At 32.9% G+C, this 23,265-nt stretch overlaps 1 protein-coding gene and 1 long non-coding RNA gene across 2 annotated transcripts; both read left to right on the top strand.

The window, feature by feature from the left end:
- The first annotated feature begins 11,382 nt into the window (after positions 1 to 11,382).
- On the top strand, positions 11,383 to 16,432 carry LOC104786366 (zinc transporter 3-like). The gene is made up of 3 exons (XM_010511757.2): positions 11,383 to 12,036; positions 15,530 to 15,679; positions 15,876 to 16,432. The coding sequence occupies exons 1-3, from the start codon at positions 11,473 to 11,475 to the stop codon at positions 16,179 to 16,181; spliced, it is 1,020 nt and encodes a 339-aa protein (XP_010510059.2). The 5' UTR covers positions 11,383 to 11,472; the 3' UTR covers positions 16,182 to 16,432.
- A 4,188-nt stretch (positions 16,433 to 20,620) lies between these two features.
- On the top strand, positions 20,621 to 21,430 carry LOC147943459 (uncharacterized). The gene is made up of 2 exons (XR_015598132.1): positions 20,621 to 20,991; positions 21,226 to 21,430. It is a non-coding gene; the product is annotated as an uncharacterized LOC147943459 (long non-coding RNA).
- Positions 21,431 to 23,265: the final 1,835 nt, after the last annotated feature.

The raw sequence follows: 23,265 nt of genomic DNA, 5'->3' as shown, positions 1-23,265 counted from the left end.
TCTTCCAAGTTCGAAACTCGACTCGTTTTTCTTTTTTTAAATATATTTTTCATTGATTTCGGTTCATCTCTTTTTTTTTTTTTTTTTACTTAACGGTTTTCAGTGGGCATAACTCGTCAAGATAGTTGATTTCCAAGGGATTTTGACGGTCTATTTTTTGATATTTTGTATAATAGAGAAAAAAAATGTTGTTAGAAATATGATCACTAAATTAGAAAGTAAAATTTCTCATCAGTCGCTAAATCGTCTATGAACTTGTGAAGAAAGAAAAGGTTAAAATAGCCCAGATCAGGACTTGTATGTAAGTAAGATGAGAGCCACAAACGGATTTTTTATACTCCGTTTGGTAAGTAACTCTCGCTTTTGTTTCTTTTGTCCCTCGTAAGGATTTTGTATCTTAGAAGAGAGCCACAAATTAAAAATATCAACGCGTGAGATAATTGATTAATTTCAGTTAATTAAGTGTTACGCAGCTTTACAAAAAGACAATTAGTAGAAAATAGAGAGATTCGAGGCTTAGCTTCTCCAATACATATCTAGCTAAATTAATCGTTAATTTCCATTTTATAAATGACTGAACACATTTGCTGCTGATCTGTGTAATACGTAATTCTTTTTTGTTTTTTTGATGAATTACTTAGTACGTTAGGATTAGTTAGACAAGTTTAAATAATATGACCGGGCTTGTCAGGCCAACGGCTTTTACTAGAAAATTAGCTTTCTATTCAAACTGGTTGTACATATTATATATAATTTGGAAAATTAATAGTAAATCAAATTGTTTGAAACATAAAGTATATATACTAGGGTTAATTTGCAAAATGAAAATTATTTATGGGTAAATGACAATTTCGAACTTTGAATTCATATATATGATAGCTGCTGAATCGAATGTCTACAATACGCACTAGGCGACTAAAACTCCGACGAAAGAAATAGCTTTTTAAGACCAAGATTCATTTACTTACGGTATGAAGATATATTGGTCTTGTTACTGGTTATAAGAATCAAGAGAGATGATCAAGAAGCAATAGGTAAACTTTATACAACCGAAAATACAGACACAGATACAGTGAACGTTGCAGTTAACAAGTCAGACACAAACATATGTTGAGAAACAGAAGCATTGATCAAGTTGGAGCATGTGTAACCAGCTACAGACACAGACGCAGTGATTCCTCAGATAGAGAATCAGAGAATCTACTACAGCCAAGACAGTTCAGTGTAAAGTCACATGGAATGAAGTGACGTGTTGAACCTTGGAGTCTTAGTGAGAAGATCCAAGAAGTGAGAGATCAAACAATCATGCTTTAAGCTCATGAGAACAAGTCTTCCATTAGCAGTTGAGTAACTCTGAAAGTGCAACAGAGCAGAAAGAAGGTATCAGCTGCATCATACAACTTAGCAGAAGTTTGTTTAGCAGTTGAGTAAACTTGAAGTGCAACAGAGATGAAAACAGAGCAGATAACTTGTAGTGGTTGTGTAGTGCTACAGAGCTGGAAACAAGAGATGAATCGTGAAGAGGTTGTGTAGTGCAACAGAGCAGAAAAGCGTCAAGTTGCAGCAAACAGTGGAACGGCTGTGTCAGAGAAGCATGCTTGTGTTAGGTACGACAGGAACAAAAGCATGGGTCAAGTTGACAAAAAGAGAACAAGCTTTTACCCAAAAGACAAGAGGAAGAAGCTTGTGGAATCTAGGGTTTGTGGAAAACTCTAAGAGGTATAAAAGGAAGAGGTGGTAGCAAGGAGAAGCTCACGCACCCTAGACCTAAAATTGAGAGAAGCACACATGTTGTGTGTGGTGTTGTCCCACCAACAAGATAGAGAATCTGTTGGTGGTTTTTGTAGAGGTTCACACTAGTCGGAAAAGACAAAGAGTGGTGGTTCCTTTAGTTCATGTAGATAAGAGTGGTAGGCACAAGTGTGTGCTAGATACCATTGGCAAATGTGACTTTTGCGTTCTTATTCTAGTGAATGATTCTGGACTTGGTCCCGGGGATGTAGGTTATCCGAACCCCGTTAACAAATCTCTTGTATCGTCTCTTCACTATCCTTTCATCTCTCTGTTAAGCATCGCTCATACATATCTGTCATACAAGTCTGTAGATCTAGCACGCATCTCATTCTTTCAATTGGTATCAGAGCAGGAAACCGATTTGAGATTATACTGTCTCTAACAGGTTAGATCCTGAGATGTGTCTAGATGAGGAAGAAGAGCTATGATCTTATTTGGAGAAAATCAAGTGATGGGTTCTATCCAGGTTGGTGAAAATAAAGAACAAAGAGATGAGAGAAAGATGACGACGGCGGATCTGTTTTCAAACTCGTCCGAAGTTGTTTGTACAGTTTATCGGATTTTTCAGTGTCATCTTCAAGGTGTCTTGGTTCTCGTGCCGTGAGAAATTGTAGTCGAAGAAATGAGAAAGGTTTTCTCACATGGGTATTTTGTGTTTTTGGTCGGCTTTCATCTAAATTCGTAAATCAGGCCCAATAAAAGCCCACAAGGAGTTGTTTTAAGGTGTTGGGCATGTGAAGGTTTTTACCACGTGTGGATCTGGTTTAAAAAAATCAACAAGTCAACGAGAGTCTTCTGCTCCAGTTTGGTGTTTGCCATGAAATTAATAAAGGATCTGTTGATGCTCAGAGATTCTCCGTTGTATGTGCGTTGTCACAAGAAGCTGGAAGCAATAGGTGGAATTACATCATTTTTGAAATTATAAAGTGAGTTGGAGGCTAAGAAGATGTCACATGATGCTCATTGTTGATAACCCAAATCTGGGGTGAGTCCTTGTTCTGTGTCTCTAACGGTAAAGAGAGAGAGACGAAGTGTTGTGGTTTACATCTGATTTTGAGTGAGAGAAGAAGACGTTCATCTCTCTGCCGCTGAGGATTCAATGGTCGTTTGATTGGTTCTTTTCAATCACAAGTGTTACTTGTGTTGGGACTTTAGAGAAAGAGTTAATAACTCAATTTGGTTATTTTCTCTAATTTGAAAAGAAAGGAAGTGATTCTCGGCAAAGAATTATGGTCTCTGAATCTGGGTGTCTATGGAAGTGAAGAAGAGCTTGTGTGAGGAATGAAGCTTGATCCTCACTAATGTTGAAGTTTGTCGCTGATGCCTCTTAAGAAAGATGAGGAATTGATCTTGTGTGGTTTTGTGTTATGTTGGGTTTCTGGTAACTGTGCAAAGGCCTAGTGTGGTATTATATCTAAGCCCATTACAGAAAATGGTGAAGATAGGTCAAAGCTGCAGGTGACTGTGGAGTTCGACATCAGCCACATGTTTGGGTTCAGTTTGAGCCTGTATGTATTCTTGAAGAAGCTCGTGGAGTGTTGCGATCTAATGGAGATAGAAACAGTATGGTGAAGAAGTGATCAGGGAAGGGCTAAATTGCATGAGTTGTTTTGTAGAGGTTTGTCTCAGCCTATCAAAGATGCTCCTAGCTAAAGAAGAAGACTTAAGGTCATATTGATTGGTTGAGATCACAAGAAAGGGAAATATCATCAAAGGATACTGAAATCTGCAGTCGTGTTATAATTTCATACATCAAGGAAATTGTGGTGTCTCTGGTATGTGTTCTTCTTCTACATTTTCCTTTGACTTCAGATCTTGGTTTCTAGTGCTGGCAGATCTTTTGAAAAATTGGAAATGAGATCTTCTCAAGGACATAAAGATCTCATTCTGGTTCTCTGTGATATTATTGGAATCTGCTTTTAAAGTTGGTTGTTTGCAGAGTTATCTTCTGGATATGTTTTGGGGATTTGGTCATAACTTCCAAACCGTAACCCCAAACCATGATCTGCTTTCACATGTGGCTTTGTATCTCTGATGTTCATCTTGCCACCAAGTTGCAAAAGTTTCTGGGTTGAGTTGCTGCTTCGTTTGTGTCGTGGATCAAGAAATGGTGAAGAAGTTTTTATGATAGATATATCAAGGTCTTTGAAGTCTGCAAACAGATGAGTCTATGTTGATTGTGTGTTTCCTATGGAACAGTTTTTGGTTGAAACACATAATCAACATGGGGGAGAAAAACAAACTCATAATGTTAAAAGAAGAAGATATGAAGAAGTTATGAGTTTGATGGAGTTGCAGGCTCATGAAGCTGGGTTCTTGTCTGACTTTGCCTCTGCGTTTGACTTCGCTGTATACCTCGGATTTCTGTATTGAAGGATGTTTTGGAATTTTGAAAGCAGGATCTTCCCAATGATATAAAGTTCTCCTTCTGATTCTGTGTCATTTGATAGGAAACTGTTCTCAAATTTAGCTGTTCGCAGGGTTTTAGCAGTTTGGATCTGCTTTGGATTTTGGTCTTAACTTTCAATCCACAAACCCAAATTGTGATCCGCTTTCTCCCGTGGCTTCATATTGCTGTGCTTGATCATCCCACAACATTTTGAATTTTTCTAGGCTGTTTTGTTATTTCGTATATGCTCTGCATCAAGGCAGGAGAAGAAGTTCAGTTCAAGACCTCATGGTTGGAAAAAGAAACAGGTGTTCTTAATGTTCCTAGGTCAGGTAATCACAATCAAAGTATTAAGATCCATCAGTGAGTAAGACGAAGTTAATTGTGAAGAAGTGTGGAAAGTCATCTGATCTGAAGGTGAATATCTTGCACCAAAGTCTGAAGTGGTCAAGGCAGACATTCACCTCTATGTCACTACCTCAAACGTATGTCAATATATGTAAAATCTTCTGCGTGATGGAATATGTTTACAAGGAATTAATCTCTGCTGGGAGTTAGTGTCACGAGAGAAGTGTTACTATGGATATGTGAAACACATTTGTTTCTGTTGAAAATTCTTATGGGTCTTGGAGGTTTAAGGTTTTAATGAGGAATGTCCTTGAAGCTCGTATCAGTTGTTATTGGTTTTGTTCTCAGTTGTGCCTTGTATTGGTTGGGATTGTTTTCAAGTAAGTTGTTGCAGAATATTCAAGAAGACATTTGGGTGTTAGAAGAGAAGAGTAAGAGCGTTGGATTATTAAATTTCAAGAGAAGGATTCACTTTCACTAATAGTATAAGATGGTCGGGATCAATCTGAGGTAGAATACTCAGAGTTGTGTAACTCCGGTTCAGTTCTGCAAGGTTAGCTTAAGTGACATCTGCAAGGAGATGTTGGTCAGGATCAATTTGAGGTAGAATACTCAGCTTTGAGTAACACCGGTTAAGTTGTAACCCAGGAAGCTGAAGTGTCTTGTCAGTGAAAGTTGGGACATCGCTTTTGAAATTCAAGAAGTTGTTGCTGCTCCAGGTTTTACAAATCTGAGGATTTTATATGAGTTCCTTCTTATGTGTTTTTGAAGAAAGACGTTCCAAATACTGAGATAACAACTGCTACAGAAGCTGCAATCATCTGTCTTATTCATTGGTTCACAGTTGGGATCACAAGATGTTGTTCAAAGGTTGGCTCAAGGTATGTTCATCTGGATTTATCTCAACTTTGCTCTTAAGCTGAAGTATAGTTTTCTGGTTAAAGTCGGTGTGCACATGTGGTTGATATTATGGTCATGATGTCTTGTTCGGTGTTGCAAGAAACTGTTGTGTGCGTGTGGTTTTATACTCAATCTCTGGTCTGGTATATTGCTTGAGGTTCAGGAGGAGTTTCAAGAAAAGCATAGGTGTGATCTGTATTGTAACTAGTTGATATGGAAGAGACCTCTACTTCATGAAGTACAATATCTGGATATCTGATCTGACTTAGTAAAGAAGAGCGTTTTGAAGCCTATATTTACAAAAATGGAAACAGCTTTAAATCAAGGCTACTTGAGCAAGCAAGTCTGCAGAAGCTGAGGCTATTCAGTCAGTGCTACATTTCACAAGATCATCATGGTTCGAGAGAATTGTCTATGTTTCCGCTGTGACTACAAAGGTATTAAGTTTGATGATCATGTTAGTTTCCATTGTTCAAAGGCTGAACTTCAAAATGAAGCACAATGATTGCTAGTACTAAGAGGTTCTGATCAAGTTAAGATTCATGAGGTTCAAAGGGGATTTTAAGATGTATGACAATTGTGTTCTCAAGGAAGTGTTCTCGGCTCAGTACTGGTTTGTGTTTTTGTCTTCAGAAATTAGCTGTTCTGTGCGTACGGCAGGCTTTGATCCTGATCCTATTGGCGACAGCGGTACATTTCTGAAGATGGGTTAACTAGTTCTGAGCTACTCTCATCTGTGTCATTGTAACCAAGTCATCATTGTCATTGGTTTGATGGCTGATATCATGTTCTGGTTTTATGATTTTGGTATGTGTGAACTTTCTGCAGTGTTCAGGCAAGTCTGAGCAGACTCTTAACATCAAAGCAAGAGGAGGATCAATATTTGCTTAATGAGTTCCTTATTGGACTATGCTCTTGATATCTGTTATTTTTTACCTTAGTTATGCACTCAAGCAGGGGGAGTTTTTATGGTTGCCTTGCAGGATGAGTTAGTGCCATTGATTGCTTGAGTATCAAACTGCGCTAAAAAGGGAGAGTTCTTGTATTTACTCCCATTTGCTAGTTGTTGGGGCTGCTATGCTTGTGTCATTGCTGCTGTCACAACTTGAAGATGTTTGATAAATGCAGAAGATGGTATTAATGTCAAGTCCAAGGTTTGATGATGACAAGTTGGTTCATCGTATGAAGTTGAATATCAAACTGAGCATCAAAGGGAGACTCTCTGAATTACTCCCATATGCTAGTTGTTGTTGTTGCTATGCTTTGTCGTGGTTGCAGGTAATAGTTGGAGGTATTTTATATTCACTGAAGATGTGATCAAGTCAAGATCAGGAGCTTGATGGGTTATGATTAAGGGAGAGTTAGAGTCCTTCAACTCAGTCAACAAGGGAGAGATTGATTTGTGTGTTGACCGAGATTGAAGTTGTTTGAATTATGTATGCCAAAAAGAAACAAGAACATGATATGTAGAGGTTGCAGATCATCAACGTTTGTCAGTCCTACAACTCAGTCAACAAGGGAGAGATTGAAGATACACTGTGTTGACAGAATTGTAAGATTGACAATAAGGCGTAAAGGAGTAACTATTGAAACAGAAGAGAGAAGATCACAATGACAGAATCCTCTCAATGTAATGAAGATGCCAAAGTTTAAGTTACATCATGAAAGCTTGAAGATCATCAAGTGCAAGAATAGAGAAAGCTTGAGTTCTATAACTCAGTAACAAAGGGAGAGATTGAAGATATATTGGTCTTGTTACTGGTTATAAGAATCAAGAGAGATGATCAAGAAGCAATGGGTAAACCTTATACAACCGAAAATACAGACACAGTTGCAGTGAACGTTGCAGTTAACAAGTCAGACACAAACATATGTTGAGAAACAGAAGCATTGATCAAGTTGGAGCATGTGTAACCAGCTACAGACACAGACGCAGTGATTCCTCAGATAAAGAATCAGAGAATCTACCACAGCCAAGACAGTTCAGTGTAAAGTCACATGGAATGAAGTGACGTGTTGAACCTTGGAGTCTTAGTGAGAAGATCCAAGAAGTGAGAGATCAAACAATCATGCTTTAAGCTCATGAGAACAAGTCTTCCATTAGCAGTTGAGTAACTCTGAAAGTGCAACAGAGCAGAAAGAAGGTATCAGCTGCATCATACAACTTAGCAGAAGTTTGTTTAGCAGTTGAGTAAACTTGAAGTGCAACAGAGATGAAAACAGAGCAGATAACTTGTAGTGGCTGTGTAGTGCTACAGAGCTGGAAACAAGAGATGAATCGTGAAGAGGTTGTGTAGTGCAACAGAGCAGAAAAGCGTCAAGTTGCAGCAAACAGTGGAACGGCTATGTCAGAGAAGCATGCTTGTGTTAGGTACGACAGGAACAAAAGCATGGGTCAAGTTGACAAAAAGAGAACAAGCTTTTACCCAAAAGACAAGAGGAAGAAGCTTGTGGAATCTAGGGTTTGTGGAAAACTCTAAGAGGTATAAAAGGAAGAGGTGGTAGCAAGGAGAAGCTCACGCACCCTAGACCTAAAATTGAGAGAAGCACACATGTTGTGTGTGGTGTTGTCCCACCAACAAGATAGAAAATCTGTTGGTGGTTTTTGTAGAGGTTCACACTAGTCGGAAAAGACAAAGAGTGGTGGTTCCTTTAGTTCATGTAGATAAGAGTGGTAGGCACAAGTGTGTGCTAGATACCATTGGCAAATGTGACTTTTGCGTTCTTATTCTAGTGAATGATTCTGGACTTGGTCCCGGGGATGTAGGTTATCCGAACCCCGTTAACAAATCTCTTGTATCGTCTCTTCACTATCCTTTCATCTCTCTGTTAAGCATCGCTCATACATATCTGTCATACAAGTCTGTAGATCTAGCACGCATCTCATTCTTTCACGGTATACCATACAAGACTTTATCTTCTTTAATTAGATCTGTATGTAATTACTTTGAGTAATATGACTGACATCTACCATCTATGAATGAGGAAAACTACAATAGAAAGATAAAGGAAAATCAGATTTTTGTAGAAGATAAAAAAGGTGAGATACTAAGTTGATTTGTAACTCGATTATTTTGCATCAAAATGAAATTCAAAAAGTATGAATGTTGTATCCTCAAATGATTTTCAAAACTATTTTTAAATTTATCCAAACTAGTATACGGACAGAATAAAAAAAAAACTTAGTTAAAAGTGTCAAATTTAATTTTTCTGCATGTGCAAAAAGGATAAAATAATAAAGGTGCACAACGTTTTGTATGAAAAATAAACGAAGATATGATAAAGCAATGTGCAACATCTCATCTTTTAGCTAGGAAAAATTTGTGTGATCACATTTCTTTATATATGAAGTTGTATCATTCAACAACAACTTGGATGTCCTCAGGGCTGTAAATAAATCTAAAGACCAGATTTTAGTCTCATTTAGATGGATATAATGTGTTCTAAAACAGACTAAATATATTTGGGGTCCCTAATTATACCAATGGAATTCTGTCTGCTCAAATTCTAAGAATTAAAAAGCGCTTCGGAATTCAGTAATTATGTAGATTGTGAGATTAATATGTTCACCAATATTTTAAACTTGCTAAGTTATATATACTGATATTAGGATAAGTATTGTTCATTGCAAAATACTAATGGCTATACAAGTTTTAATTGATGTAACTTTGAAATAATTAGTAAAGTCAAAATTTTCTATGAAACAATATTAACAAAATTTGATAAATATAAAAAATTCCAACCACGAAATAAAATAACAGAAATAATCTGTGTCCAGAAAGATATGTAGCGACAGATAAAAATAATAAAGTAAACTATATTTTGTAATATGATTGTTAGTACATCAGTAATTATTTTATATAAAACTAATAGACTAGTTATATATATACATATATAACATTGGTTGACAAAAAAAATAAATGATACTAAATGAAAATGACAGAATAATCTGTGTTCAGAAAGATATGTGTATATATGACTATGTCAAGATAGTTACGTGATTAACTGATTAACAGATGTATTAGAACATTAAGAATCAAATAAAAAAGGTATAAGCATATGGAGATGAAAAAAAATGAGTCACAATATCGACATATTTAGAGGTTGACTTGATATCTTAAAGCTCCATTACCATTATTTTTCTCGAGCTAAGAGAGGAGTCAACTTGTGTGCTACACAGGTCCGTACATTTTATGTCGACATTCTTTCGCCATACTTTTTGAATAAAAAACAAGAAAAAGATATATTCTTTGTCTTCTTTTTTATCTTTATTCATTCTTTTCTATTTTCAATTATTTAATAATAGTCTCGGAAACTAGGCTACTATTGACGACGTGTCTGAAGACTCTCACGATTCTTAACTATTAAAAATAACAATCCGTAAGGAAGAGACGATATTATTATTTTTTCCTTTTGTTTCCATAATAGTCGCTCTCGACTAACTTTACCATCGATGCCCTCATTTTCCATTTATCATTAAGAACATACAATAATACTATGAACATCAATACCATTATATATTAGGTCCCTTATATATTATATAAGAGATAGATTTCCACTCATTTACAAGATTAAAAATTCATTATCATATGAGAATATAAAATTTGATTTGCAACATAATATTAGTATATTATTTAAACAAATAAAACATTTATATCAGATATGAATGAAAAAACGGGGTGTGACTTTGATTAACATTCTTCCGTTCCGTCCTATTGATTTTCCTAAGAATATACACATAGGTTTAAATGTATATCGTTGTTTGTTAAAGGAAATTAGCTTAATTGGAGCATATCCAAAACCTAGGTTGCAAATCGTCTGCGCAATCCGTAATGATATGGTGCATGTATGAACCCTTTGGAATATTGATGTGGTGCATGTATTCCTATATTTTTATGTTCAAGTTAGAAATCTGACGTACAAGAGGACATTATTGGTATATCGTTTCATACAAGCGCAAATGTTTTATATTTCCATTATTAGAGGATTCGAAAGAATAGAACAAACCAAACACTAACAAAAAGATTCGGTGACATTTCCTCCACATCATTATACTCACCAAACCTTACATAGAGCCATGTCTCTGAACTCAACATATTTTACGTATCCCTCACTCACTAAAAGCTTCCTAAATATCATATTAATTTCGTTGTTCATGATCAGATATATTTGATTTTGGCGTCGAAGAACAACACCTCCTCGATTTATTCATGTCACATGAACGACTAATTAGGTATACATCGAGACAATTGTATGAGGATATCAGTATCCTAAAATCTCTGCCAACTCCACCATGTAGAAGCGGCAGCACGTGGGAAATACTAAAACTTTCATCACTGGTCGTACTCAGATTCACCCTAGCTAGCTAGCCCATGATCAGAAAGCCCTCCGGTGACTCTAGTTTCAGCGATCGTTTTTTCTTGTTAAAGAAGTTTTGATGACGAATCCTAAGTCAAAGACGAAACGAATGCTCCAGTACTGATTTAATGACGATCACTTGACAACAACCCCAACCGATCCGATAAGCGTTGCAGCTGGAGAAAACCTATTTCTTGTCAAGACACTAATAATATTTTTTTATTGCTTTATTAATTTATCCAATTGATTCGTTTAATTTTTTGACTTTAAGATCAGATCTTTCTCTCATGAATCGCTAACTATATATTGCTTCTTCTTCTTTTTTTTTTTTTTTATGAGGAAAGATCATAAGTTAACTATTGCTCGAGTAATAAAAACAAAGTACATTGTAAAACTGTTGAGTTTGGTTGACAATTATCCGAAGGATGCGTGAAGATATAAAAAAGACACACGAGATACAAAATCTCATAAGTTGAATAGATATAGTTTTTATGGGTTAAATTAGCTCAATATTTTTGTGTTAATGATTGACAAACAAAACAAAAAACTATTAGCACATTTTAATAAGATATTAGTATACGTATATATATACACATCTAGATACTTCCATTTCCATACTTTCTTCTTCATCAAGGATCCTAAACTTTTTCCTCATAAAAACCCTAATTGTCAAAAGAGAGAATATGAAGACCAAGAACGTGAAACTCTTACTCTTCTTCTTATCCATCTCCGTCCTCCTCATCGCGGTCGTCAACGCAGCCGAAGGCCATTCACATGGGAAACCGCAATGTGAATGCTCACACGATGACGACCATGACAACAAAGAGGGAGCAAGGAAGTACAAGATCGCGGCAATACCTTCGGTTCTAATCGCCGGCGTAATCGGAGTTCTTTTCCCATTGTTAGGCAAAGTCTTCCCTCCTTTGCGTCCAGAAACACCTTTCTTCTTCGTCACGAAAGCTTTTGCCGCCGGAGTTATCCTCGCAACCGGATTTATGCACGTCTTGCCTGAGGCTTACACGATGCTTAACTCGCCGTGTCTAACCTCAGAAGCTTGGGAATTCCCATTCACCGGGTTTATTGCGATGGTCGCTGCGATCTTGACGCTATCCGTCGATACATTTGCCACTTCAAGTTTCTATAAATCTCATTGTAAAGCGTCCAAGCAGATCAACGATGGAGAATCCGCCGAGCCTTCGGTCGACTCCGCCCAAGTCCAAGTTCTCCGAACTAGAATTATTGCACAGGTTTGTTGAACTCCACGTTTTGAAAATTAATCATAGCTTTTGCGTTTACTATTTTAATATTTTTTTATTATCATGTTTCAAATAGAACGTTTTGATAAATATATTTTTGGCCAAATAAATAATTTGATAAATAGAGGAAGATAGATTTGACAATCCCATATTGGCTGTAGTGATTTTGCTTCGAATCAAACATATATAATTGCTAATGGCAATACAAAACGTTAACATTTAATGAATTAACGTTAAAGGTTACTTGATAAAAAGGAAAACATGCATATATATATATATACTAGAAGTCATTCCGTGCTACGCGGATTTAGCTTACATTATTTTTGAATTTTAGTAATTTGGATATTATAGTTCTTTTATTTGTTTACTTAGCAATTATTATTTTAATGATTTTTTAAATATACTGATTATTTCAATATTTTTTGGGTTCTTTTGTTTAGTGTTACTTAAATTTTCCTTTTATATGTAGTATTAGAGTATTTCAACATGTAGAGAAATTTTTGATTACATAGTAGTGTGTTTATGGTTTTTTCTCCCTTTAGACTTTCAAGACATATTAAGCATTCTCCATCTTTTTATTTTCTTTCTTGCGTTTGCACAAATTATATTACCACTGACATCTACAAAAACATGAAAATTTTGGAAAATAACTTACATGAATACAATCTAAATATGAAATTTAGGTAAACAACAATGAACTTAATAAATATATTTTACCAGCTAATTTTTGGTGAGGTAAAAAATGCAATCACATCCCTCAATATAATTTATTCTTTATACATTCTAATACAAATTAAAATTTTTTTACAAAATTTTAATAATGAAAATGAATCCAAGTAAATAAAGTTATAAAAAATTACTCTAAGTTTTGGTGTAGTATAAAATGCAATAGTTTTGTTCCATCGCCGAAATGATTGTTTAGATCTATCTTTTTAGCTTTATCATAAATGCAATTGAATAAAACAAATATTTATTTTCTTGTAGCTACTTAGAAGAAAAACCGCAAAATATTATAATATCAATGTCATAATAAAAAGTGTCTTAGGAAGTAAAATATTATATGTGAAAGTGGAAAATGTTATGAGAATATTTGTTGATCTTTTATTTTTAAGATGGTTAATCTAAAGCTATTTGATACTAAGATTCCTAAAAAATGATACCAATATACAATTAGCATATATTACTCACAAGTCACAACTATAGAAGTCAAATTAATTAATATAGAAAAATGCAACTCATATCATGCTATGATATAAAAAGACATCACAATCTTAACAACATGATTTTTTTAAGCATATGATAGTAACATCACAAACTAAATTTACAATGACTCATATGCATCGTCTTATAAGAAGAAGTTTTAGTCTACTCTATACACTGTTAATTATAATATAGCAAATTTAAAATGCTACTAATAATCTTAATATAACGATAATAATGCACTATTATAGAGAGACAAATAATAGCAAAGGAAAAAATGATATTGTATGTACACCCTCTAAGATGGCACCGACAAAGACAATATTTACAAAATCGCTATCGAAACAAAATGATAGCGTTTTTTTGTGTGCTAAAAATATGCATATTTCTTGTAGTGATGTTGAATATATTAAATCATGATAGTTCATTTTTTCATGATGTAGTAGTATTAATATAACCAACAAACACGACAACCCTAGAGTAAATATAAAATATGGTTCAAGACCCGGACCGAGGCCCAACCCATAGGGTAAGCAAATGAAGCCAAGCATTATGGCATCAAATTTTTTGGAGCATACTGTAGACCAAAAGTTTTTTTTTTTCTTTTATGTAAAAAAAATAAAATTATAAGTTCAGTTTTTATTAGATTTTTTTTTATAAGTTCAAGTTTTATATAAGAAAAACATATATTTTTCATGTAGATATATCCAATTTGTATAAATATTTAAATGAATATGAAACATTGAAAAGACAAAAAAATGAGAGCAAGCAAAACGAACATATTTCGGTTTATGGACTTAGAAACTATCTTATGAAAATAAATTTTTATACTACTATTCTTATTATTTTATTTACGATAATGAAAATGGTTTCTTAAAAACAAATTGACATAGGTCATCCAAAAGGTTGTTCAAAAAAAAAAAAAAAAAAGAAAAAAAAAGGTCATCCAAAATTGCCGGACCGGTCCATGGAGATTAGGAAATACATACATAAACACTCTAATGAATAAGTAAATTTGTCAAACATTTTTAATGCAAACAATAAACATAATAACCTGCAAAAAAATATTTAAAATTATTGAAGAATACCTATTGAAATATGGAAAATATATAAAAATAATATAATTCTTCATAGGAACCTAATGACTGAAATTAAATAATCATGACTGAAAAAATCTCTTAAAATGAGAGCAATTAGGGACTCAAATTTAATTTTATGGAAAACTGATTGAATTCTAATATTATGGAAAACAAATTGGTAATATCTAATGGGGAATAAATAAGTAAGCAATTATCAAATTACTTACATAAAACATCCCACCATTAGATTAAATAGGATTAAACTCCAGAAACTAAACCCAGTAATGAATACTCAGAAATTAAAATTTGACTCAAAATTTATGAATTTATAAGAGAATTTTGAGAATACGTAAACATCTACAATCTAACATAATTTTAGATTCCTTTCTTGCTTATGAATCATTTATAAGATGGAAACCCATAAATAATTTTTTTACATAATTTAGAATCCGTTCTTACTGTGAATCATACATAAGATTGAAACATATTTTTATAATGTCAAAATAACCTGTAATCAGATTGTTCCTAGGATGAAACCACAAACTGATAAATGGTGGGTTTAGATTGGAAGGATCTAATTGAAGACGGGAAGAATGAAATGTTAAGAGTTTTTTTTTTGTTTTATGGGCTGTTAGTGAATTAGGTCCAAAGTATAAATGAATTTAGTTAATTAGGTCCAAACAACAAAAATGTACAGGTGTTAGATAGATAATAGGGCAAGTGTCATCTTCTTAGCAAAAGTTGAGAAAAACCTTCGCATATTATATAAGATATATATATATATATATATATATATATATATATATATATATATATGTACAAGTTCATTTGTATTGAGATTTTAGTTGTTGTCGACGCGGGTTCATTAGATTCGGACCATGTGAGATTTTGATTCTCTAAAGAAATCATCACATGTTATTAAGTACCAAAATTCCAAATAACAACTTTTCATATGGTTTAGTGGTTAGCTTTTATATCAAATTTAAAATATAGATAGTAAAATATATATATATATATATATATTAGCTTATAAAAAAAGCTAACTACATAATTTGAATTACATCAAAAATACTAAAACTAGATCACATGACGTAAGTTGCTTTTGGCCGAAATCTGATTTAAAAAATGATGCAATGTGAAGTTTGACATTTTACCTCAAAATTAATCTTCTTCTTGTGTTTACATTTTAAAACTTAAAAAAATAGGTATTGGAGTTGGGAATATTAGTACACTCAGTGGTAATAGGAATATCACTCGGAGCTTCACAGAGCCCAGAGGCTGCAAAAGCTCTCTTTATTGCATTAATGTTTCATCAGTGCTTCGAAGGTCTTGGCCTTGGTGGTTGTATTGCTCAGGTACCTTTTTATTCAATAATTTTGGAATATAGGAAGAACTTGTGATTATCTGTATATACTTTATTATTCTCTAATCTGTTAAATAAATAAACAAGCAAAAATGTGCTCAGGATTTTGAAAAAGTGTGATAGACCATCTACACAACTTGGAACATATGATCACATTCCAGTTTCAATGACAATATTTCTTGTTACAGGGAAAATTCAAGTGTTTGTCAGTAACATTGATGTCAACGTTCTTCGCAATAACGACACCAATAGGTATCGTTGTGGGAATGGGAATAGCAAATTCGTACGATGAGTCTTCACCAACTGCTCTGATCGTTCAAGGAGTATTGAACGCTGCATCCGCAGGTATTCTTATCTACATGTCTCTGGTCGACCTTCTCGCAGCAGATTTCATGCACCCTAAGATGCAATCCAATACTGGGCTTCAAATCATGGCCCATATTGCTCTCCTTATTGGTGCTGGCCTCATGTCTCTATTGGCCAAATGGGCTTGATTATTCATATAATTCAATCTCTTTCCAGTTTTTGATTATGGCCTTTTTATGGCGATTGTGAATTCGAATTATTTGTTCTTTTTCTACTCCTTCAATTATATTTTTGAGATCTCTCTTTTCTGAAACCACCCGCATGTATTGATCATGTTCTAACATTACTTCAATTATGTATAATTTGATCCATGTCCCAGAAAAGTAACGAGCCTTGATTTGTTGCGCGTGTGATTTGAAATAATATATTAATTGTGTGCGATATCTTATCTTTATCCTAGGCATATATATATATATATATATATATATATAAATTGGTTGATGGTCATGGTCATGGTCATGTCAAGGAGATTCTCTGAAAATAATAACAAAAACTCACTTTTAAAAGAAAACATACAAGAGATATATTTGATCATATAACAGAAAAACTGTATCAGTAGATAGAAAAACAAGTTTCCTTTCAAAAGGATTTCTAATAGAATCATAAACATAAACAGTTTTAAAAGACTTGAAACATAAAGCATTAAACTAAACTTAAAACTTTAAATGATCCTAGAAAATAAACATACAACATAAGTTAAATGAGCCAGAAGCTGTTTTTAATGGATCCTCATCACTTCTTATTTTTCAGTTATTATTTTTTTACTGTATTAAATAAACCCTATATCCATCAGTCGCCAAAACCAAGAATCACAAAAACTATTTAGATTTTTCTTTTCTTTTTTGAATCTGTTTTATTCTCAAGTTTGAAATGATTTTCTCTCTATTCCGCCATTGTTACCGTTCCAATGCGGCAGAACGAGAGGATTCATCGACGATTGATGATCAGCGATTGCTGGCTCCTAACTCAAGGCAACGCTCGTTTGAAGATTCAACACGGTGGCGACCATCTTTATATCCCATCTTGGAAGACGACAACGAGAGTGAACGCTCAAAGGCGAAGGTCTCACACGCTCGTGCTAAATCAAACGCCAAAAAAATAGTTTCTTTCTGCTACAAACTCAAGAAAGCTTGGTTAGTCTGATCCTCACATATATTAGAAATTTAGAAAAAGCAAATTCATTTTAGATTTCTTTTGGCACATATAAGAAATTATGAATGAGGACATATTTCTCAATTGTGTGTGTGTGTGTGTGTGTGTTTGTGTGTGTGTGTGTGTGTGTGTGTGTGTGTGTGTGTGTGTGTGTTTCTAAACATTGATCTAACTTTATGAAAATTGATATAGCAATATAGCATGATAATGAAATTACGTCTAGTTTAATTTTTTTTCAAGATTAAGAACAATTAGCTTCAATGATTGAAAGAAATATGATCTATGAGAGAAGCAGTTTCCAAAGAAGTTTTTTTCTTTTTTCAGATTATAGACATATATATATATATATATATATATATATATATAAATGCATTGAGTTTATTTATTATTTCAAATTTAAAATAAAACTGAAAATGAGTGACCAACCAAAGAAGCCTACCAAAATCATAGACATACATTGATAGTGATACCATTTAGCTAAAGAGAAAAGACTATTCCGTTAACCTTGGAATATTTGTCATTTCTAATTTGTTGATAAAAATGTTATCAAATATCTCTTGTTTGTCTATAGGAAGATTGCAATGTCGACGGATATGAGAGCCTCGCCGGGGTTGCCTCCTTGTCAAGTTATGCGTCGAATTCTTTAATTGTCTTCCGCTTCTGCAGCTCGACAGAAAATTGCATATAATGTAAATTATTTTACCTTTCATTTTCTTTAACTCAGAGAAAAGGAATTGGAGAGGCGATTGTCCATGTTCATCAGTTCATGGCATATAATAAAATTATTATTTGATTTTGATGACAACAGAACAAAACTATATTTTTAGTGGGGTTGTTTCTTAGCTCATTATTAATTGCATTCTCTATCTTTATATTATCATTAGATTAAGACTCATTCAATGTGCAGGTTTTAAAATTATTTAATAAATTTATATTTGTCAAAAAATATATTCATATTTTTTATAGATATAAACTATTTTTTTATAGATATAGTATATTAATTACTATTTATATACTTTATACCTTTTTGTTAGGAGAAAAATTATATTTATTTTTTACCTTTAATAAACTAAATTATATTTTTATATTTAATTTTTATAATAATAATCTAAAGCTAAATTATTAATAACCAAAATTTTCGCCAGATACTCATCATTATTATCGCAAAACGTGATTTCATATTCTCTTCTAAATTATGATTTCACAAATTTTTCACAAATTATTTGACATGCATACATGCTATCAAACCGTCATCTTATCAACATCAAATTTTAGTATATTTTTTTACTACTAAAAATGTATTTTTACAATCAAAGATATTTTATTGTCAAAATAATCTCTTTATCACTGCAACTTTCCGACCCTCACCTCTTAAGTAGGGTCCATGTTTTTTTTAGGCCCATGAGCTTACTTTTATCCGACGTTTGGTACACTATGTTCAGGAGAACGTCCTCTCTAAAACTTGTTTACAAATCACCACATCATATTTCTCTTTTTTTTTCCTCACTTGCATAATTCCGACAATCACTTCCTCAAAGGTAGTTTATCATGTAACTTTTACAGCTCAAGCACGATTAACTGTGGAGTTTTCTCAGAATAGTTGACCAGAAAGATAAATGCACTTTGCTTACATAGGTGGTCAACCCAAATCTTTTATTTTTTTCTCCATGCACTACAATATTTCTTGAAATAGAGGTGTTACAATCACTACCTATTAAATGTCACTATGAACACCTTAAGCCAGTTATATGTTTCGCTTTGACATACTTTCTTCAATCACTAAATTTTGTTGACATATTTTGTTTACTCAAAAAATAATTACGTTAGAAACAAAAAACACATCTACTTGATTGTAATGAGTTTATGACCAACCAATAAAAGTTGAGAAAAAGAGAAAAAAAAACGAGCACGATGATATATAAATTTAAAATAATTTAAAGATACACAATAGAAACTAAAATAAATAATCCAAATATACTACAAAATAAGACATTGAAAGTAATAAAAAAAACAAATACTCTTTTTTTTTGCCAAACAAAAAAATCAAATACTCATCTTACATATCTTTTACTGAAGAGGGGAATTTATATATAATTTTAAATTATTGAAATTTTCTAATAACAGAATGAAACTAAAATAAATAATGTAAATTTATTAACTAAATCATGATACATGTCATGTTACATAAGATAAAAATAAATATTTCATTTTGACATATGTGGTAATCTTAGTTCAGTACATCAACATGTGTCATGCTCACATTGCAGGCTTATTTTGAATTAATACCTTAAATCTATAAATTAACACTATCATATTTAAGATTAATTTTGAAAACCAAACTTTGTTCGTACTTTTTTTTTTTTTTTGACACTTGTCAAAACCATATCAATGACGATAAAACTTAACACGTGTTACTATCATATTAATGATTAATTTTTAAACCAAGTTATATATACTAAAAAGAATTCAACTAATCATGTAAAAGCCTACACAATATATACAATCATAGAATTTGAAATTAACCAATAATTTTGCATTAAAATTTTTTAAAAATCTTATAATATGAAAAAGAGTTTCTTTAAATAAATTACAAATTAGTTTAAATGTTTTTTTGAATAAATTAATATTTTTTGTTATTTATGTATAAATTTCATTTTTATGATAGGTTTAGAACTTTTATATTTTTTATATAAATATTTTAGTAAATCTACAGTTAACATGTGTCAACAACTTATTGATAAAATTGACATATGTCAAAATTTTATTAATGAGTAACTTTGAAACCATGCTTTATATAGTAAGTTTAGAACTTTTTATGATAGGGTTTTCCTTTTTATGATAGGTTTAGAATTTTTATATTTTTATATAAATATTTTAGTAAATCTACAATTAACATTTGTCAACATCTTATTAATACAATTGAAACATATCAAAATTTTATTAATGAGTAACTTTGAAACCAAGCTCTATATAATAAAATGTTTATATGAAATTTATGAATTTTTTGCATTAAAAAGAAAACAGAAGATTTAACTCTCAAGAGTCAAGTATTAAAGTATAACATATATAAAAATAAAGCAAATTCTATATTTTTAAAAAATATAATAATATCAGTTTTAAGTGCTGATACCAACCGTTTCTCATTCTTGAATCTTGACAGAAAACATGAGTCATAAAGAAATTATCCTACTATTCCCATTAATTACAGCTCTTCTCAATTATAAATTAATCAGTTTTTGACATTTTAAGCTAACTATTCTGACTTTTATAAAGAAATTTTAAATGTACAGCTATTATTTGTATTTACTATATAAAAAAATATATTTTTCCTTACAAATAACATTATGTATAAATGACAGATATAGTATTACATTTTATGCCTTTTATATACTAACAATGTATATAATATATATACACTACGTATATCTTAAAGAAATTCTCAAATCTCTGAATTGTCTAACCAATAATAATATTTTAAAGTAATCGAGTTTCAAATGAAGTTTTCTCTATTCAGTCGATGTCTCCATTGCACCACCGCCGTGACTGTCCAGCCATTGATGGACCTGCAGCCATCGACTGACCAGCTATCGATTGACCAGCTATCGCTTGACCGGTTATCGATTGACCAGCCATCGCCGGTGCCTCAAAGAAGAGAGTGCCCACGGTGGAGGCCGACGTTACCTCCGATACCGGAAGGTGAGGAGGCCGAGCGTGGCCACAAAAAGGCGAAAGGCTTACGTGGTTGGTCATTAAACGAATTACTGAAGGGATTTCGATAACTATTAGGTGGTAACAAAAATGGTTTTCTCAATCTTTTTAACTTCATTTAATCAATCAAAATTCAAAACACAGATGTTTCACAGTTGAAGTTCGGTCTCAAGTCATGTTTATGATATTGTTATGTTCAGAATATATTTTATATATCTTAGAGGAATCGTCACTTATATATATACCTCAGATTTTGTCATCTGTACTTTGTTCATGATAACAGTATTAATGGTTTGTGTGTTTGGTTGTTAGGTCGGAAGCTTAAGTGATCGATGGATGGAGGGAGCATCACCAGGATTGACTCTTTGTTGTCTTTTTACATATCGAAGTCTCTAGTTTTCTTCTCTTTTACAAAGTGTTATAAATGGTGTTGTAATTCTATCGAGTGCAATGTACAGCTGGGAAACCATTTGTAATATTTAAATATGTTCTTGACATGTCTTTCTTTCTTGCAAAACCAACATGTGACTTTAGTCTTTGTTCCAAACCTAGTTCTTGGTAATTTACCTCGAAGAATCATCATCCCTTTTCGCTGACTTTTCCCTTCATGTTTAATCCATCAGCCTGAATCTTATGAGACCTACAACTCTAAGACAACTCTATCTCCTTAAGCTCATATAGAGTTCCTACCGTATTAAAGAGTTCCCATTAAATTGATCAAACTTGTGAGGCAATGAGCTCTTGATGAGAAGGATGTAGCTTGCACATCCTTTGGATATAGTTACACCAAGATTGCTTTAGATCTTCTACAGATTTCAGAAAGATATAATCATCAATGTTTTACATCAATTAACTTTGTTAGAACTTTGAGTTGCAGATAGATACGATCTTGACATATACAATCTTGTTAAAGTAGATAATATCACATCGTTGCAGTTTCGCAATTAATGATCTTCCGCAATACCTAATCACAAACATTCAAGATTATCAAGTTTTTTTCTCCTCACATATTTCTTTACTTCATGATCAACTGGGTTAAGACTAACCTTTGAGTCGTACGTCTTTATGTGTGTTCACCAAATTCTAGCTTGTCCATCCTTCGACATTGATTGTGTTCTAAAGTCTAGACCTGTCTTAAGAGTGTATATAGTTAAGTCATATATTCCAGCTTAACCATCTTTTGTCACCTCATGTCGTTGTCGTATAACTTTCTGCTTAGGGTGAGGAAGAGTATAAGAACACATGTGAGAGATCTTGATGTCACAGCAGTTCCATATGTTGCTTTGGCCGCACCATTGACAACAAAGTTTGTCATTACAGCTATCTTTCACTTGGTTCTGTTACAGAGCTTCTGTATAATACAAAATCATTAAGTCTGATGTATGATCAGATAATCAATCATAATGGATTTTGGATGGCTTACCTCCGATGAAAATGAGTCATCATTGTTGATCATATTGCTCATATATTATTGTTCGACGGAGACAAATCGCTTTTACATCAAAACGATCCAGTTCGATCTGAGTATTCGTCATTGAATATGCAACATGGGGTTATGATACCACTTACTTCGATTCTTGCATCAATTCATAACCTAAATCGAAGTCTGAATTTCACCAAACACAATGTAACCGACAAGAACATAGAATATACGTAACTGGTTAGATAATCAGTTTAGGATAAGAATAGTTCCTAGTTAAATTAGGCCTTATCAATATAGATTAAGGATAAGAACATAGAATAATAGAGAAGAGAAGAAGATGAACTCACAAAGTCACATCAATCGTGTGATTGACCCTACGTACTCGGCCAGAACGGAATTCGAAAATTCAATCATAATTTACAAGATCATCAAGGGCTCCACAAACCCTGAGGTTTACGAATCACGGCTAAGAAATCTATCGTACAAGATAACAACATGAACACGCCTCAGAAAAACCTATGAGTCGGTAATGACCTAATTTTCAACCAAATCCGGTTCAGTTAGGTAGTCTTGGTTCAATGTCAACAACTATCACTTAACCGTGATTTTTTTTTTTTTTTTTGTTAAACTTAACCGTGTGATCCGAATCCACAACTTAACAATTAGAAATTTCAAACTTTGAAAAAAAAAAACCACGGTTATATAGCCTATATAAACATTTTCAATCATGACTGTTTGATAGTGTAAATCAACTGTAAATCGCAGATTTTTTTATTTGCATGCCTCACATTTTGTAGACACTATCGATTTTGTGAGTATTGTTTAGTAATTAAGTTTTCCCATTATGTCATATATTGATTAATGTTATTATAGGCAATATATTCTCTACATGACGTACATAATTACTATGGAATTAAAGAACATCAAAT

This window comes from Camelina sativa, chromosome 5 (genome assembly GCF_030686135.1).
Source record: "Camelina sativa cultivar CO46 ecotype springtype chromosome 5, ASM3068613v1".
Classification (NCBI taxonomy): Eukaryota; Viridiplantae; Streptophyta; class Magnoliopsida; order Brassicales; family Brassicaceae; genus Camelina; species Camelina sativa.
This window is presented reverse-complemented; position numbering and strand designations above follow the sequence as displayed.